The sequence below is a fragment of the Aphis gossypii genome, chromosome X (assembly GCF_020184175.1).
Source record: "Aphis gossypii isolate Hap1 chromosome X, ASM2018417v2, whole genome shotgun sequence".
NCBI classification, from domain to species: Eukaryota; Metazoa; Arthropoda; class Insecta; order Hemiptera; family Aphididae; genus Aphis; species Aphis gossypii.
The window spans coordinates 35,627,469-35,646,923 of NC_065533.1; the positions used below are offsets into that span (position 1 = coordinate 35,627,469).

The following is a 19,455-nucleotide window of genomic DNA, read 5'->3' on the forward strand; positions in this document are numbered from 1 at the left end:
GTTATTATCACCGACGTCGTCGTCGTCGCTGTGGTAGTTATCACGGTTATCGCGGCAGAGGCCCAACACGGTTGGATGATCTGCGGTTATCACGATCGTGGATTTTTTTTTCCGCTGTGGCTCGCTCTCTCTCTCTCTCTAACCCGCTACGAGTAGCGCTCGAACCGGACCGCTGGCTCTGTTTTTTTTTTTTTTCTTCTTCTTACTTTTACTCGCCGCTGCTCGCTTTGCGCCGCGCCGACTGCGAAAATACTGGACCGCGTCGCCACCGTCCTCTCTGTGTCTATCGGGGATTGGCACGTTCCGGACTTCCGACGGACGATAACGGCGTTTCCCGGTCGATCGGTCCGCGTCCACGGGGCCGCCCGCCAGTGGTGAAAGAGGACGGAGTCGTAGTGCCCTGGCCAACCCGCTATCCCCGCGCACCGCGGTTATCTCGGGTTCCGTCCGCCGCCGCCGCCGCCGCCGCCGATAGGTTTTTATTATTATTTCGCCTATCTCGTCACGACGTTACACACCGTTCCGACGTTCCCTCCTCCCATCGCGTTCGCCGACACGCAGCCGTTCCAGATCCGATCCGGCTCGATTCCAGCAGCATCCGGCCAGTCCGAATGCGCCGTTCGAGTCATCCGGCGTCGTATTAACAACCATGTACTTACGTGCATCCAAGTCGCTCTCACGTATCACCGCCATCGCCAACCGTTGTTCGCCGGCGGTCGTCAAACGTAGAGATTACAGCGACAACGTCGACTGTGCAAAGGTGAGGTTGCCCTACGGGTGTTCGAACGTCACCGATGGTCTCGTGCCATCCATCTCTGTGCCTATCTGTTGTACGGTTGCCATGAGCCTACCGTGTTTCAATGGCCCGAGTGCCCGACACACGATATGTTTATGGTAGTAAGAATTAAGCGAGTAGATTTTATATTTAATATGTTTTCCGTTTGAAATATCTTAGGTATATCTTAACAAATGAATCTAAATTACAATGATTTGTGTTTTTGGCTTTATAGGTACACCTAGGTACCTATATAATATACGTTACTAGATATGTAAAGTATTTAGATGGATACCTAATAGAAATTATGAAATGTTATTATTGTTAATGATATTATTTTTTCCATCATATTTTATCAACAGATATAAGTATTAATAACAATACAACGTTTCACTGATATTATACCTTCAAATCCGTTTAATTTTAATTTTAATCTTCTATGATAAATTATTTTTAAAAAACTCATAGGTAGTTATCTACCTAAATGTTGATGAAAAATCTTTTGAGTTTTGATTAACTCATACTTCTAAATGTTGTCTTTTCTAGACAGGTGCTTATAAAGGAAAAAATATAATGTCATTAATATTGAAGGTGTTTATTTTTCATTGAATTCACTGAAAATAATTTTAATTATTAAATTTTGCAGAGAGGACTTGTTGTTGGTGTTTACATTGACGATTCTGGCAATAACGTGAAACTTACACCAGCAGCTGACCAAATAAATCAAGAAAGTGGTGGAACAATTTTAAAAGCATTAAAAATGTAAGTATCTATATTATATTAAAGTTATTTTAATACCTAGGTATAAGAGTGGTGAAAGTATTTTTTAATGTTTTAATCTATATTTTTCTGCAATTTATTTAACTATCTTAAGTATATTATGTTATTTTATTAAATTATTATTTTTTAATATTTTTAAATTTAATTTAGGTGTGTAAATATTATTTCATTATGCTACATTATCTATCTAAATATATATCATTTATTTTATTAACACAGTAAAATGATTATAAGTCAATTATTAATAAACTACCATTAGGTATACCAAACTTATCATTTAGCAAAAATTCTTCAAACATCTATAAATTGTAAAAATCAGAGTAAAAGTAAAATAAATTGTAAACCTTAATAATCAATTCAGTGTCTAAGCACCTTGTACCTTTTTTGTATTTTCAATACTCTTCAATGGTTTAACTAAATTTACAACGTTCTTAACAATACAAGCCACTGAGCCTTAATATTCATTATCATGTACACTTTTTTTTTTAGTATAAAATATAATTAAATGTATTTAATTTTATTCATTAGTTTTTAAATTAATTTTTTTTTTTTGAAACAATAAAATATTGATAAAATAACAATAGCACTTATGTAAATATAATCATCTCAGCTTACAGAAATATAACTTATATTAAAATATATAACTTCATTAAAAATATAGTACAGTGGACGCCATTTATTAGACTCACTTTGTGCTGGTCCTAAAATGAGTCTTATAACCGAATGAATTTTATTGGTGAAGTGGGAAAAAAAAATTTAATTACATATTTATGAATTTTATTTTACTATATATTTTGTTTTAATTTTAATATTTAAATACATGTTACCTACAAATTACATATTTATTATTGAATAAATTAAAAATTCTGATAAAAAAATTTAAATTATAAAAGATGTATGCACTTATAATGTAAATTTATTATTTATGAAAAAAATTATAAATAAAATTACAATAATTGGGGAAAATATGAAATGCGATAAAATTTGTTGTATATACTTTATAAAGTATGAAAACAAATTTATTTTTACCATTTTTTTTTTTTTTACAAAGTTTGAGTCTTATAAATGAAGTAGTAAGTCTTATAACTGAATTTTTTATAATGTATTTGGATATGTCCGGACCGTTTCAGATGATTTTGAGTCTAATAAGCGATTGAACTTTTTATCCGTGAGTCTCATAAGCAGTGTCCACTGTATATATAAATCAGAATTATAGTAAATACTTCTTGTTAATTTTGTATAACATAAATACATTTTATTTAAAATTACCAAAAATAATTAAATGTACTTTTGTACATATTTTATACACAAGTTGTTTAAAACAAATAAAGCTTAATACCTATCCGGATACTTATCAATTATTATGGTTAAAATAAAGTGTTTTTCTCTGTTTTATACTGAATACAGAAATTGAATATACTTTTAAAAATAAGTAATACAATTTTGTCAGGACTAAATTATTATTTTAATTTCCTATATTTCTATATTTATGTGAGTGTGTTACATATTTTAGGTACCTCATACATACTTGGATTATTGTTTTAATTGATAAATTTATATAGTTATTTAACAATTTCTTTTAAGTTTGCTCCTCGTAAACTGAAATGATAAGAGATAATTATGTACTTATTAATGTGTTAAAAGTATTAGGAATAAATAATAAATCGTATTATTTTTATTATGGCATTAAGGATATTCTAACATTCCAGAAAAGCTTTTGCTCCAAAAGATATATTTTACAAAAAATTCATTACTTTTCACTTTTGATTTGCTTTTTTTAGTTAATTAATTTTTTTATATTGTTGAAGCCATATTTACAGATTCTTATTAAATACAAATTTGGTAGGTATTTTTCTTTCTTATTTTCTTTTATATATTTTTATTAGTATTAAAAAAATTTCTATTTTTATATTAATGTGAAGTATTAATTTATTATTTAAAGTAGTTTACAGATAATTTCTCTTTAAAATTTTGAATTTATGCCTGTTTGATATATTAAAATTTAATAAAACATATTATTTCTTATTGTTTCAGTTTGCGACATACTAAAATGTATTAAAATAAAAATTAAAAACCATGTCTGAAATGACGGAGGAAGAGAACTCCGGATCACGTGCAATCAAACGTCAACATTTGGATTCCACTGAAACTTCATTATCAAACTCTTCATCTGATTATTCTTGTCCTGTATGCTATGATATTATTCATGAAGCACATATCACCAAATGTGGGCATTCATTTTGCTATAGTTGTATTTCTAGAAGTCTAGAAACAAATTTATCTTGCCCAAAATGTGGTAACTTGTTATCAGGTGGCATTTGTGATATATTTCCAAATCTAGCTCTTGATAAATTAGTAACCAAGTATAAACTAGTAAACCCTGGACGTAAATTAGAAAACTCTAGTAAACTAGGTTTAATTGCTGGACTACGGGGATTTGTTAATGCTGAATCTAAAAAATTAACATTATCTGATGTTGATGCAATGTTGGAACTTTTAACTCGACGTAAGCGTAAACTTGAAGCTGAATCAGCTTTAGCTCAAAATCGGTTACTTTTTGAATTCCTTGAAAGGTTATTATGTGATAAAGAATCGCAAATGCGCCGGATTGGAAAACAAGTGGAATTAGTAAAAAAAGATGTAGCTTTTGTAAAAAAAATTTTAAAAGAATGGGAAGCCAAAAAACCGGTAGCTACTGATATAGAACATACTAATATCAATGAAAAATTTGAAAACACTCCTTCAATAAGTAGTGTAAATAATTGTATCCCTGGTAATATTCAACGTAGACGTATGTGTTCACATTTTGATGATTTTGTTGATTGTTATTTTTCATTAAGAGCAAAAGAATTAGTATTTGGTAATAGACACTCAACAGAAGAAGATGGAAATGTCAAAGAAAAAGATCATGAAAAGGGATTAGATGAGTTTCGAGAAAATCTAGTGAAATTTTCCAAATTTAATGCTCTTAGACCCATAGCCACCCTGAATTATGGCACTGATATATTCAATAACTCAACTATAGTATCAAGTATTGAATTTGATAAAGATGATGAATATTTTGCTATAGCTGGTGTAACAAAACGTATTAAAGTATTTGAATATGATTGTGTATTACGCGACAGTGTTGATATCCATTATCCTTGTGTAGAAATGATATCTGCTTCTAAGATATCCTGTGTTAGTTGGAATTCTTACAGAAAAAACACTGTTGCCAGTAGTGATTATGAAGGCGCTGTATGTGTTTGGGATGCAGGTACAGGTCAACGCACTAGGATATTTCGAGAACATGAAAAAAGATGTTGGAGTGTTGATTTCAATAAAGCTGATGCTGGACTAATGGCTTCTGGATCAGATGACGCACGTGTTAAACTTTGGACACTTAATCAAGAACGGTCCGTTGCATGTCTTGAAGCAAAAGCCAATGTATGTTGTGTCAAGTTCAACCCAATTGGTGCTTCTTACCTTGCATTTGGATCTGCTGATCATTGTGTTCATTATTATGATTTACGACATGCTAAACGTGCTTTAGCTATATTTAAAGGTCACAAAAAAGCCGTGTCATATGTAAAATTCTTAAATGGAAAGGAAATGGTTTCTGCATCAACTGACAGTCAGTTAAAACTATGGAATGTCAATGAAGCCCACGAAGGATGTGTTCGTTCTTTTGTTGGTCATGTGAACGAAAAAAATTTTGTTGGCTTAGCCACTGATGGTGATTACATAGCCTGTGGGTCTGAAAATAATTCACTTTATATTTACTATAAGGGATTACAAAGAAAATTATTCACATTTAAATTTGAAGCAAATAACGCAATTTTGAGTGCATCTGAAGAAGAAAAAGATAGACGGAGAGATGATGATGTTAATGAATTTGTTTCAGCTGTTTGCTGGCGTCAAACATCCAACATACTTATGGCTGCTAATAGTCAAGGAATCATTAAAGTTCTTGAACTTAAATAATTCTATGAATCATTTTATTAAAACTGTACATTTTTTAATTAATTAATGTTATTATTTATTTGTATGTAAAATTGTCTATTTATCTCATTTGTATACAATATATTTTGGAATAGTGTGATATTTTATGTTTTATTATATGTATTATTACTGACAAAGTGTATATTTAAATATTATTATGTTGTTTTGATAAATTTAGATAAACCAATATTAAGTATCTGTGAATTTGTGTGCTTCCATAAGCCAAATGTCCAATGTCCTACATAGTATTTATAATAGATAAATTGATATTTTTATTATTATTATTATTATTATTATTATTATTATTACTATTAGCTGATTATAATTGTGTTGAAAATATTTTATGTAGATGAACAGTTTAATGTGAATGCAAATTTACTAGAAATATATTTATATAATTATATATATGATTATAGTATTTTTTTTATAACTTTGTTGGATATATTTTTATTTCTTTTCCATTTTGAAGCAAATAAATTTAATAATATAGTAATTTAGTAATATTATATTTTTCTAGAGGAAAAGAGTTAATCAAAAAAGGAAAATCTCGGTTATTTTTTAATACTAATAATAAGTATGGAGCAATTGCTGTAGTTGGAATTGGTAAAGAAGAATTAGGTGATAAAGATTATGGTGATGGCATTGATGCTAAAAAAGAAAATATACGCATCGCAACAGCTAGTAATGCAATGATATAATTTTTTTTGTTTATTTTAATATCATGTTTACTGAATAAATTGTATTCTAGATGGTTGTCGTAGTCTTGTAGATTGTGGTATCCAGGATATATTTGTATCTTGTATGGGTGATTCAGAAAGTGTTGCTGAAGGTTCTACCCTAGGAACTTGGAAATTTCAAGAATATAAGAGCAAAAAAGATATAATTCCAAAAATATCGTTACTTGAAGATGCATCAAGGTTTGTATGTTAGCGGTATAGAAAATATCATATCATATTTTCATGTTACTCAATTTTAGTGAAAACTTATATTGGACTTTTATTTTTATGTAATTGTAGCGATGGGTGGAATCGGGGAATAATTAAATCCAATGCTCAAAATTGGTCAAGGAAGCTTACTGAATCCGCTTCTAACCATATGACTCCAATCATTTTCTCTAAAGTAATATATAAACTTGATTATTATTTTACTTAACTTAATATTTTCTTTAAATTAAAACAATGATGTTATTTTGTACAAATCATTATTTAAATAACTGTAATTATTAAAAATAATAATTATAATAATTAATAATATGTACATTGTATTTACTATATATTAAATTATAATGGGTTTCTACAATCATTTTATATGAGTTATAAGACATAATAAGTGTAAAACAAATATCTACATAATTTTGTTTTCAAGTCATTCAATATAAAAATTTAATATTTATTTGTAATTTTTAAAATTTTATTTTATTTATTTGATAGTTATTTAGTTATTTTTTATTTGTAAAAAATGACCTATAATTTTTTAGGAAGTTCAAGAAGTACTTGGAAAACATGGCGTTAATGTAATAGTTCGGGACAAATGTTGGGCTGAAGAAAAAAAAATGGGAGGCTTGTTAAATGTAGCCAAAGGAAGTATACAACCTTTATCATTTTTGGAAATCAATTATTCAGGTGGACCCATTAACGACAGACCTATAGTTTTAGTTGGTAAGCTTAATAAATACTGAATTTGTATGAAACAAAAAATTTAAAAAAACATTAATTATCTAATGTTTGACAGGTAAAGGAGTGACTTTTGACAGTGGAGGCATTTCAATTAAGCCATCAGCAGCTATGGGTGAAATGCGAGCTGATATGATGGGTGCGGCAAATGTAGTAGCTGCCATCTCTGCAATAGCAGAATTAAAACTTCCAGTTAATGTTATTGGCAAGTAAAACATACTTTATAAGTATTAATTTATAATAGCCAAATTAATTTTACATAATGCATAAATGTAAATTATTATGTTAGTTTTTAGTGTTGTTAAAAGAGTAAAAATATGAAACATAGGTTAGTCATCCGTACTGATTATATTTATTGTAACCACTGTTCGTTTATCTCAATCTATATAGTTTAAATATTGTATAATCTAGTACAATGAATAGAATCAAAATTTAAGTGGATACTCTAATTAAAAACTGGTAGAAATAAAAATGATATACTGAGTAGTTCAGCAAATGTCAAGATCCTTCGTTGTAAAAATTATGAATGTATTAATATCATTATAATCTTTTGTTCACATACAGTTAAAATTAGTAGAAAAATACAAAATCAACTTATTAGATATGACAAATGGTTTATAACTTAAATAATTCAGTAAAAATTTAAAATTATCATAATTTTTCTACTGAGAGTTAGGTCAACTTATATACTGAGAATTATTTGTTAAAGTCCCAAGTTAAAATTTCTCATGATAAAGTTCAAATTTTAAAATCAATTCCATCCATCTACTTCAAAAACTTCTTACTCTGTACATTTTTAAATAAGGCTTAAAATTGGTTAAAACGAGATTATATTACACTATATTTTATAATATACCGGAAAACTCTGATGACACATTAATTAGTAGTTATAAGATTGTTATATAAATAATAATAATCAATAATCATGTAAAGACCTCATATTACTTTGGGTCTTAACTTTTCGTTTACAGACGTATAAAGATTAGGAAATCAATTAATTAATAAAAGGTTAAATTTCCAAAAAACATAGATTCTCTATTTTTATTTAAATTATAATAGTATAGTTTAATGAAGTCGTGTTTAGATTAACTCAAATCTAACTTAAAATAGTCAAATTTTAAGAAATTTCTTCTCTGGTTCAAAAGCTAAAACATTTCTAAATTATAATGAATGTTGTAAAAATTTTGTTTTATTATCTTAAAGAATTTAAAGTAAAGTATTTTGAATTAACCGAGACTTGACTTGGTGATGACTAGAGATAGAATGTTGATGACTTTTGCAATTTTTCCCTTTGATACAATAAAATGCTATCTTAGCAAAATAGGTATTTATTTTGTGTTTTCTTGATTTATAAGTTTATAACATACTAGTTTATTATGTTTTGTATGTCTAGCTATAAATGCATTTTTTATTTTTAACATCATTTTTATATTTTTACTTCATTTTTTATATTATATGCCATTTTTTGTAGTTTATGTAAAATGTGATGCATTGTTTTCAAATTTTAGATTTTAAAGAAACTTGTATATGTAAAAAAAATTTAAATGGTTTACTATTCCCATGTTATGAATTTCTCTGACACCTATATCTGTAATAACAATGATTAATTTTAAATAAGTTTTTTTACTTATTTAAATAAATTTTTTGGTCATTCTTAAGTTAATTGTTTAGATTTTAGGGCATTTTCGCATATTATTTAGATATTTTTTTATTCTGGGAAAAGTTTTGACCCACCAAAGAAGTTCAAATGTTCCGAGTTCTGATTTTGTATTATTATTTTGTAAGCAATTAGCAATTTGTATTTGTTATTAGTTATTTATTTATTACATAAATAAATAATATTTTTCTCATTTATTATTCTGTCCTGTTTTTCCCATATGGAACGTTATCATTTATTTTAAATTTTATAATATAAACTATAAAGTCATTATTATTATTCATATTTAAGGTCTAACTCCACTATGTGAAAATATGCCTAGCAGTAGTGCACTAAAGCCTGGAGATGTCATTGTTGCCATGAATGGTAAATCTATACAAGTAGACAACACAGACGCTGAAGGTAGACTAATACTTGCTGATGCACTTTGTTATGCAGCTACATTTAAGCCAAAAATCACTATAGATCTTGCTACTTTAACAGGTAAATAAATATATATAGTTATTCCAGATAACATGTAGTTGAGAATAATAATATCACAATTAATACATATAAAATATACCAATGGTGTTAAATAGGTGCTATGATGGTGGCCATTGGAGGAGCTGCTACTGGAGTATTTAGTTCATCTGACAGATCATGGGCTGCCATAGAGTCAGCTGGCTACTACACAGGTGACCGAATGTGGCGATTTCCTTTGTGGAACTATTATTCTTCATTATTAAAAGGTACTTACCATATAAATAAATTTAATGTAAAACATTAAAAAGGTACTCTAATTGATGTGATATAATTATTAATTGATTGTATTCATCATCACAAAACTAATAAGCCTAATATAATATGTTTATTATGTGTTTGTTCCATTATTATCTCCACAGGTTATTCTGGTTTTGATTTAGACAATATTGGCAAAGGAAAAGGTGGTGGTGCTTGTACAGCTGCAGCATTCTTAAAGGTATATGGTTCTACATAAAATAAAGTTTAATACACCTAAGAAATTAGGAACCTTATATATATAATGTATATTGTATATATTACAGGAATTTGCTCCTCCAGGCGATTGGATTCACATGGACATCGCTGGAGTAATGAAATCAAATGGAGAAGATGGTTTATACATATCCAGTGGCATGTCTGGCAAACCTACAAGAGCATTAGTACAGTTCATTTCAAATTTGTCTGAAAAAAATTAACTTTGTTTCATATGCTTAAACTTTTTTCTAAAGTTATCGCTATGAATATAATAGAAAATAAAATTATTAAATTTCCTATTTGGTTGTTTATTTAATACTTATAAAAATGTGACATAATTTACATTAAACAAACAACCAACATTGGTTTCAATAAATATTAATGTATAGTTTCTACTGTTAATTGTTAATCATACAAAGTTCCTCTTAAGTTATTCTAATAATTAAAAAATTATAAGAATATTTAATACACATAGGCAGTTTTTTTATATTAGCATTTGAACTTTGAAGTTCAAATATTGACAACAATTTGTCAAAATCATGAATATTTGTAAATTGTTTGTAAGTATAATTCATAAAAAATATTGTATAAGTAGCTAAAAGTTGAAAAATTAATACAAGATTTCCCATAAGTTTAGCTTACAATAATTGTAAAAGAACTTAAATGTTGGTGTATTTAAGCCATTAAAACATAAACCACTTTTTTCCCCAACCACTAGAAATTATATCCTAGGCTGACTAATCATCTTCGTTCAGAATTATTGTTCGTATAATGATACCTATCATTATTCATTGGATTCAAATTTAACACTCCTATAAATAATATTAAATATAATATATAATAGTGATCTACTCGGCACTTAATTTACCTATAGCAGAGCGGTTACCCGTTTTTTTTTTTAACCTATTCAGTAAGATACCTACACCAACATAGAAAAATTTATAATTTATTACCTATCTGTTAAATAAATCTTATTTTGATTAATTATTTTCTAATAATTTTCTTTTAAATTCAATTATATTTGTTTGGTATACATATCGTCAAAAAACGGAACACATCCTAAAAATAAATGTGAATAAGGATTTTCGTTTTTTTCTTAGTTTTAAATAATCGTATTCATATAGGTACTCTCAGTTCTAAATATTATCTTAAAAAAAATAGGTAATGACTTAATAATTATTATTGATACAAATTATGACTTCAGGCTTGTATATTAAAATAGGAAATTCCCTGAGAAAATAATGGTTATCTGTCAAGTGTGTACTATTACATATAATTTAATAATACAATTAGATAAAACACCCACAGCTATTAATTACCTATTATATATGAGTTTAAGCGTATTAAGTATATAGGTACACCAATGTTAAATACTAAATAAATTGTAAAACAATTCTTTCAATCCACCAGTTAGGTAATTTATATTTAAAGATAAAAACATTAACAATAATACAAATAGAGCAATGGAATAGCCAATAGGAGTGAAAGAGATCTTAAGCTCAAGTCCTGCACTCATACTAATATACTATTTCCATTTCCTATATTATATGTAAGCTCTACATGCACGTATATAGGGGGGTTAACCCCCTCCCCTTCCCCGAAAATTAATAGTTGTGTAGTTTATTTATATCATCATTTATCGATAAATATTAATTATTGTAAAATTGTATGAACCCCCCCCCCCCCAGAAAAATTTTTGTGTACGTGCCTGAAACTAATCATATTATCATCGACCCTTGAATTTTGTATAGGTAAAAATATTACCCAATTAAATTATATTCAAACTTTTGAACTTTTAACTTAAAACGTTTTTCGCGTATTTAAATTGATGTTTTTTCATCTTGTAAATTTTCTTAGCTTTCCTTATATTATGTAGCCATATTTATAGGCTAAGTGCTTCGCCACCTTCCGAAACACTGTCAACAAAAATTAAAAACCGCGCACGGATAAACGATTCACCTCGTACCGTTCAACCGTTGCCACACAAAAAAAAATCGCCTGCCAGTTAGGACTCCTATACTTACACGGCTACACAGATTTCTATATATATATAGATATATAGATATCTGTGTCTACCTATTACCATTGTGTTATCTCTTGTCAAACGTTTTGCGCCTGGTATACATTGAAATCACGAACTACTACATGTAGTAGTTCGTGATTGAAATGCAACCTTGTATACGAGTTTTCTTATCACTAGTCGTCTGAAAAATAGTCCTAGCTCTTATCACCTAACTTAACACTCGACACTCGTACTTACTATTTACTACTTACTACTTAGGTGTGCGAATATTGCAAACCGTTTTTTAATTTAATTTTTTTCAATTTGGTTGTTGTAAAATTGTGTACTACAGCTAAATGTTTCAAATCGGTCGCATCTCAATTTAATATATGATTAATTGATTAGGTCGAATCGCTTTGATATTACAATGTAATTACTGTTGTTACTTATAATAGAGCCAATGGTCAATAGTTATGTCAAGTGTTAGCTTTGAAAAATCGAAAAAGACAACAGTCAATCAATTTTATATTTTTTTTCAATTTTCTGTTTGATTTTTATTGTTTTTAAATCTGTAATGGTACTTCTAAGTCGTAATATTAACCTAGTAGTAGTGTAGTTAGTTATCAAAGTATAACCAATATAAAAGTAATATGATAATTTCTATGGCATGAACTACCAGACATCATTAAAATCTAAAATGAAATTCACACATTGCAAAGGTAACACGCATGTCTATTAGTTATTTAATAAAACACAATTTCAAGTTTTATTCACATGAAAATTCATGTATACCTAGTGAATTTATTAATTTTATTAATTTTATGACATTAATAGGTATTAAAAATTTACTCAGAAATCAGAATTATTATAGACTATGGATGCCATGAGCAAATGTTAACTAAAATAATTAGCATGTTTATCATCTACTTGTTGTTAAAAAGTGGAATAAATCATTTTAAGCCATTGAAAGTAAATAAGAAAGCTTATTTCTTTCCAAGTAAAAAATATTATTGAATTTTAATATTTAATTATTGGTATGTAGGTACCTATTAGAAAATATATTACTAATACATAACTTTTTTAAACCATATGATTATTAAAATAAAACTGTTAGATAATCAATAGGTACCTAAATTAGTTTGATTAAAATAAAATAAAGAATGAGTAGGTAGGTAGGTACTTATTCTAAATTTTCAATTTAGGTACATTTTCAAGCAATTCTATAATAGGATTCAGAATAGTTTAATTAATTATTTTCAGAATAGCTTGGGGAGAAATAGTTTTTTTATAGGTATATAATAAATACATTTTGTTTGTATTGTCTTTGATATGGCTACGCATTAAAATTAATCAAGCATTTAATCATTAAATGCTTGATTAATTTTTACTTATTGTAATACCTAGATTATTTAGATTTATACACATAATATAATTTAAAGTATAAAATAAATTATTTTAGATTTTATCATTTATCTGAATGTTCTTTAAACATTTTAATAATTATTAAAAATTAAAAATTATTTATATATAAATTAAAGACTCCAAAATTATGTTAGGTATACAATACTTATTCCCTAAGAAATTAAAAAAAAATAAGTAGGTACTCAATAGTTAGATTCTGAACGAAGTGATAAATGTATTGATTTAACAATGATGTGTGTGTGTGTGTGTGTGTGTCTTTTACAACAGAACGTTATCTACTTGACAACCCTTTTAAGATGTTATAAATTGCTTATGTACATACTTTAAATATTTGACTAAAATTGTATTTATTATCATACCTTGTAAATAATTTAATTATAAAATTAATTGTGTTTTTTAGGAAGATTAATGGTTAAATGAAAATCTAAGCATGCCGAAATTCATTATTTTATATAACGATGAATATTCAAATCTGAAATAGATGAGATCAAATTAAATACTGCACTTAAGGCCAGCACAAATAACGTTTAATACTAAAATGGAACAAAGTGCTATGGAGATAGTCAATGATGATGTATCAGATGAAAAAGCTGATGTTGAAATGGAACATAAAAATGAAAAGGATACAGAATGTAAAGAAAAACAATCACTCAACAGTTTAAATGAATTAACAAAATGTTGTAATACTAAATATGAACCACAAGAATTTAATGAAGATAATAATTTTGATAAGAGTAGTACTAGTTTGGTATTAAGCACACAATTTAAACATTTTAATGAATCGGTAGATTGTGCTGATGTAATACAATTACAACAGTTAAAATGTGGCCCATCTTATGAAGATACAATTGAACCTAAAATTTTACCAGAGTTGAATAATTGTTTTGACCATGAATTTGAATCTGAACAATACTTTAATTTAATTTCCAAACAAACTGAGAATTTTGATTTAAGCTGTGATGAAACCAACATAATTTTACCTAGTTTTTCTGATTCACATTGTACAAATAGTTTTTCTTGTTCATTTTATTCGGACAACATATCTAGTCCACCTTGTACTTCTTATATGTCTTCTTTGCCAGGACCATCAAATGAACACTCAGAATATAGTTTAACTAAAGAAGATCTTTTATTTAGTTATTTTGAAAAAATTTCTCATGATAATCTTGAATCAATGTCGGAATCTAATGAAATAATCGAAATAAAAGATGTTGAAAATAACGATACATTAGAAAAAAAAAAATTAATAGAATTTGATCTTCATCAATATTTGTTAGAAAATGTAAAATTAGAAGATAATAATGAAGTTCAAAATAATTCTGAATGTTTTGTAGAAGACAGAATAATTATTAATCCAAATATAATGTATAATATTGAACTTAAATCACATCTTAAAAAAATGCAACTCTTAGCAGATCAAGTTTCACAAACACCTGATGACTCAACAGTGTTAAATAAATGTATGGAATTAATGTCAATCCCTGAAATTAAACATGGGCAACAAATAATTACTGAAGAATGTAAACCATTTCCTGAAAACATTTCTGAATCAAATTGTTATAATATTCAACACAAGGACTGGGATAAAATAATGGTCAGCCAAGCAGTAGTACTCTGTCATGTTGGATTTGATTTTACTTCAAAAGACACTTTATACCTTCTTAGAGACGAAGCTATTAACTACATAAAAAGATTTGCTGGTATTATGAAAAAAAATTTTGATATTCAATCAAAAAGTTCTTCTCCAAGCAGTATTGATCCAATTCTAAATAGTCTTCAGGAGGTAATTTAATTATATTATTTAATTAGACTTTATTAAATTATAGATTTTCAAAGCCTAAATGTAATAATATCTCCTAATCAATATTTATTTAATTATTAATGACTAATGACCTATTATTTACAATAAATAAATAATAATTGTACTATTATATTATTCCTTTCAACTGTTTTATCTATTTTATTGGTTATTGACTATTTGACATTAGTATTATGTCAGTTAATATTAAAAATATAATTGAAAAGTTTATTATTTTAATATATGACCTAATATTTTTATTAAATTAATATAACTTAGGTCTTATCAACAAAAAAAAAAAAAAAAATGTTCATGTTTATAAAAAAAAATAAGTAAAAAGTTATTTTTTTTTTTGATAGTTGAATGTGTTTATATACAGCTCACATAAAATGAACCCATTCTTTCACATCACTAATTTTTATAAATAATTATCTATTCTTTAATAATAAATAATTATTTTGTTTGAAAATATTGGATTACTAATTTTTAAATTTTTGGTTTGTTTCAGATGGGTGTGAAAGGTGGTGTGGCAGAATTGATTAAACATTATAAAAATGATATTTTTGATAGGCGTAATAGGTTATTAAAGGAATGTGAACACTTTCAATCAACTATTAATCAGTTTGTTGAACGTTCATTAGTAACCCCTACAATTAAAAACAAGTATGACACTCCAAAATTCTTTGTTGGAGAACAGTCAATAAGTAAAATAAACTGTATAAACGAGAGTATGGAAGAAAAAGCATCCATAAATACTGAAATTAATCTTTCTGAATCTAGCAATATTGATAACATAAATACGACTCCAGTAAAATTTGAAAACACTAATACAGCTGATGTTTATAATAGAAAAATGTATTATACAAAATGTTCAAACACTGATATACAAATTAACGATCTCTTGAAATTTTCACATATGATAACTACACCCTCAGACTGTAAAACTAATTCATTTTCGAGTAAAAAATCTTTTTTAAGCTCTAATAATTTAAGTAAACAACAGAATGAAAATGATATCAATCTTTTGAAAAATAAAAACCTTTTTGAAGTACTCAAGTCCGATAACATTTTTGATGCAACTGAAAATAAAAAAAATATTGATAAAGTAAAAATCCAATCTACCTCAACCTCTAGTACAGTTTCTTCTAATTCTGTTAAATCTATTGGATTAGATCAAGCGTCTTTTCAAAAAGTAATTAATGCATTTAATAAAAATTTTGATCATGAATCTGTTTATGGCAACTCTTCACAATCGCAAAATATACCTGCCTTTATTAATCCAGATACCGACGATGCAATGAATGAAGAAAACTATTCAGACTATCTCAATTGAAAATGAGGATAATAAGTTACAATTATGATTCATAAGTCTAGAAGACATATTTGCATAGGTTGTCTTTATCCAGCAAATTTACTATATTTTTGTAATCAAAAAAACTATTTTTCTGTTGTTTAGAGTAAAATTATCCAATAATATAATTTTAAGTTCAGTATATTATCTGTCTTTATACCGGTTATTTAACAAGTTAATATTTTTTTATATTGAAATATTTTACACGTGCATTACTTGTTTAACAATTTTAATTCACTACATTATTCTTAAATTATGTAAATAGTTACAAAAAATATCATATTATAATTATAATCACAATACAAGTATAATTCTTATTGTTTGTTTTCTTAATGTTTGTAATACATTAATTTATACAATACTTGTTATGAGAAATAGCTACTTGTACTTTACTTTTATTTAAAATAGTAAAAAATAATACATTTTTTATAAATAATTTCAAAAATAACAATTTATATTTTACTAGTTTTGTAATTTAAGTTAAAATTTATTTTAATTTTAATTATAATTAATAATTTGACCTATTTATACTAGTATGTTTTTTATTTGTAAAATTTGTACTTATTATTTATTTTATTCAAAGAATTTTTATAACATTTACATAATATTTGATGTATACCATATTTATTAATAGTAATAATACCTTTACCTAATAACAGTAATAACATATTTTTAAAGCTTGGTCTAACTAAATATTATAAATATTAAATATCAATTATGATTTTGGGATAAATCTTGTTTAAGGAAATGATTGATACAGTTTATTAAGCAGTGAAACTAGGAATATTCCTACTATTTGTACTATAAGGTCTTTAAAACTAAATTGAATAACCATTGATGTTTTTATACAATAAAATAAATAACTTATTTTTTAAGTATTAAGATAAGATTAATTTGCTAAAACAGCAATATAATCAGTAAGTACATACAAGCAATTTAAAAATAGATAAAAGAAAAATGTGATATTGAGATTTATTTAACTTTTTTATTTTTATATAAATTTAGAATATACATTATGTATATGAGCTACATAAAATAAATATCAAAAAAGCGGGCAAGTGAGTACCGCTCTGCTGTACATTAGGTGCCGTATGGATCATTATTATATATTATAGGAGTGTTAAATTTGAATCCAATGATAGTTATCCAGTGCCGCAATAACCGGGTGTGTTACGTGTGTTAAACACACGGGCCCAGGGCTCCAATCTATAATGGGGGCCAAATGATTTTAAATGTTTTTTTTGTATTGTTGTAACTCAAAAATGAATCATTGTAAGTACTTGAAATTGTCACTAAATGTTTAGGTATGTTAGCGTTATCTATATACGGTTTAATTTTCAAAATAATATGGCTTTTTTTTTAGCTATTTATAGACAACGGGAATTTTTTTTTGAAACGTCGATAAAACAACTTTGGATTCTCAAAAAAACTTAAAAATTTAATACAAAATTTCTTATAATATATATAGTCGTTTTTACTGTAGTTAAAAAAAAACCAAAAATCGATGGTCACAATTTTTTTTTATTAACGTTTTAAGTTTAAAATTTTTACGGTATATGTCAAAATTGCAAAAATTTGCAAGTAATTTTGTAATTAAAAATTAATAGAATTGTTTATATTCATATCTAAGATTTTTTTATTTAAATTTAAAATGAATAAAGTAGACTACAAATTATTACGTTTATTTTCAAATACCTCTATATGTTCTAATTATGTTAACCTTATTTTGTATGAGTAAAAACTCAAATTCCAAACTATGTTTACAAATTTGAAATAATTAATTTTACAATTAGTTAATTTTTCATGAGGGGGATGAACAATAATTTTATTTACACACGGGCCCAAATTAGTGTAGTTGCGGGGCACTGTAGTTATCATTGTATACGAAAAACGATTCTGAACGAAGATGATTTGTCAGCCTAGGATATAATTTCTAGTGGTTGGTGAAAAAGGTGGTTTATGTTTTAATGGCCTGAATACAACAAAATTTAAGTTCTTTTATAATAATTGTAAGTTAAACTTATGAAAAACCTTGTATTAAATTTTCAACTCTTAGCTACTTATACAAAATTTTTTATGAAATATACCTACAAAATAATTTGCAAATATTCATGGTTTTGACGAATTTTTGTCAATATTTGAACTTCAAATGCTAATAAAAAAAAATTGTGCCTATGTATTCTTATAATTTTTTAATCACTATAATAATAACTTATGAAGAACTTTGCATTAAATTTTCAAGTATTTTGATAGGGCCAAAAAGATTTTATCGACACATAAAAAAACAATTTTCAGAAAAATTGAAAATTTCAGTTGTCTATAAATAGCTCAAAAAAAGTCAAAATATTTTGAAAATTAAATCACGTAAAGAAAACGCTAATCTTAATAACTGGTAAAATTTTCAAGTATCTACGACTTATACTTTTTGAATAATAACAAATATTTAAAATCGTTTGAGGATAAATCGTTATCGTTACGCGATTTCGTTAAAATTTAAAATTCAAACGCACTTAAAATTTTTCCTATAATGATGCTTCGAGTTTTCTCTATAGATACTTGAAGGTAAACTTATGGAAAACTTAGTGTTGTATTTTTAATCCTTAGTTATAAACACAAAAATTTTTATGATTTTTCAACTTCAAATAATTTTCAAATATTCATGCTTTTGACGAATTTTCGTCAAAATTTGAACTTCAAATGCTAATAAAAAAAATTGTGACTATGTATTCTTATAATTTTTTAATCACTATAAGAATAACATATGAGGAACTTTGCATTAAATTTTCAAGTATTTTGATAGGGCCAAAAAAATTTTATCGACCCTTCAAAAAAAATTTTTCAGAAAAATTGAAAATTTCAGTTGTCTGTAAATAGCTCAAAAAAACTCAAAGTATTTGGAAAATTAAATTAAGTAAATAAAATGCCAATCTTAATAACTGGTAAAATTTTCAAGTATCTACGACTTATACTTTTTGAATTATAACAAATATCAAAAATCGTTTGAGGCTAAACCGTTATTTAGCGCGGTTTTGTAAAAATTT

At 26.6% G+C, this 19,455-nt stretch overlaps 2 protein-coding genes across 3 annotated transcripts; both read left to right on the plus strand.

The window, feature by feature from the left end:
- LOC114129701 (E3 ubiquitin-protein ligase COP1-like) lies at positions 1-10,140 on the plus strand. 2 transcript variants are annotated; one of them, XM_027994505.2, is made up of 11 exons: positions 1-760; positions 1,422-1,537; positions 6,054-6,217; positions 6,285-6,453; positions 6,553-6,655; positions 7,014-7,194; positions 7,268-7,414; positions 9,158-9,349; positions 9,445-9,594; positions 9,748-9,824; positions 9,910-10,140. In XM_027994505.2, the coding sequence occupies exons 1-11, from the start codon at positions 650-652 to the stop codon at positions 10,060-10,062; spliced, it is 1,563 nt and encodes a 520-aa protein (XP_027850306.1). In that variant the 5' UTR covers positions 1-649; the 3' UTR covers positions 10,063-10,140. The 2 variants fall into 2 exon arrangements, with proteins under 2 accessions (XP_027850306.1, XP_027850305.1); XM_027994504.2 differs by lacking the exons at positions 6,054-6,217; positions 6,285-6,453; positions 6,553-6,655; ... (4 more) ...; positions 9,748-9,824; positions 9,910-10,140 and adding an exon at positions 3,590-5,941 and having other exon boundaries at positions 737-760.
- Positions 10,141-11,622: 1,482 nt separating this feature from the next.
- LOC114129747 (uncharacterized) lies at positions 11,623-18,195 on the plus strand. The gene is made up of 3 exons (XM_027994572.2): positions 11,623-12,562; positions 13,666-15,048; positions 15,572-18,195. Exons 2-3 carry the CDS (start codon positions 13,804-13,806, stop codon positions 16,394-16,396), a joined length of 2,070 nt encoding a protein of 689 aa, XP_027850373.2. The 5' UTR covers positions 11,623-12,562; positions 13,666-13,803; the 3' UTR covers positions 16,397-18,195.
- Positions 18,196-19,455: the final 1,260 nt, after the last annotated feature.

Coding starts and splice junctions, on each gene's coding strand:
- LOC114129747 (XM_027994572.2), top strand. CDS start 13,804: ATGGAACAAAGTGCTATGGAGATAGTCAATGATGATGTATCAGATGAA. Junction 15,049..15,571: donor TTCTAAATAGTCTTCAGGAG/GTAATTTAATTA, acceptor GGTTTGTTTCAG/ATGGGTGTGAAAGGTGGTGT.
- LOC114129701 (XM_027994504.2), top strand. CDS start 3,632: ATGTCTGAAATGACGGAGGAAGAGAACTCCGGATCACGTGCAATCAAA.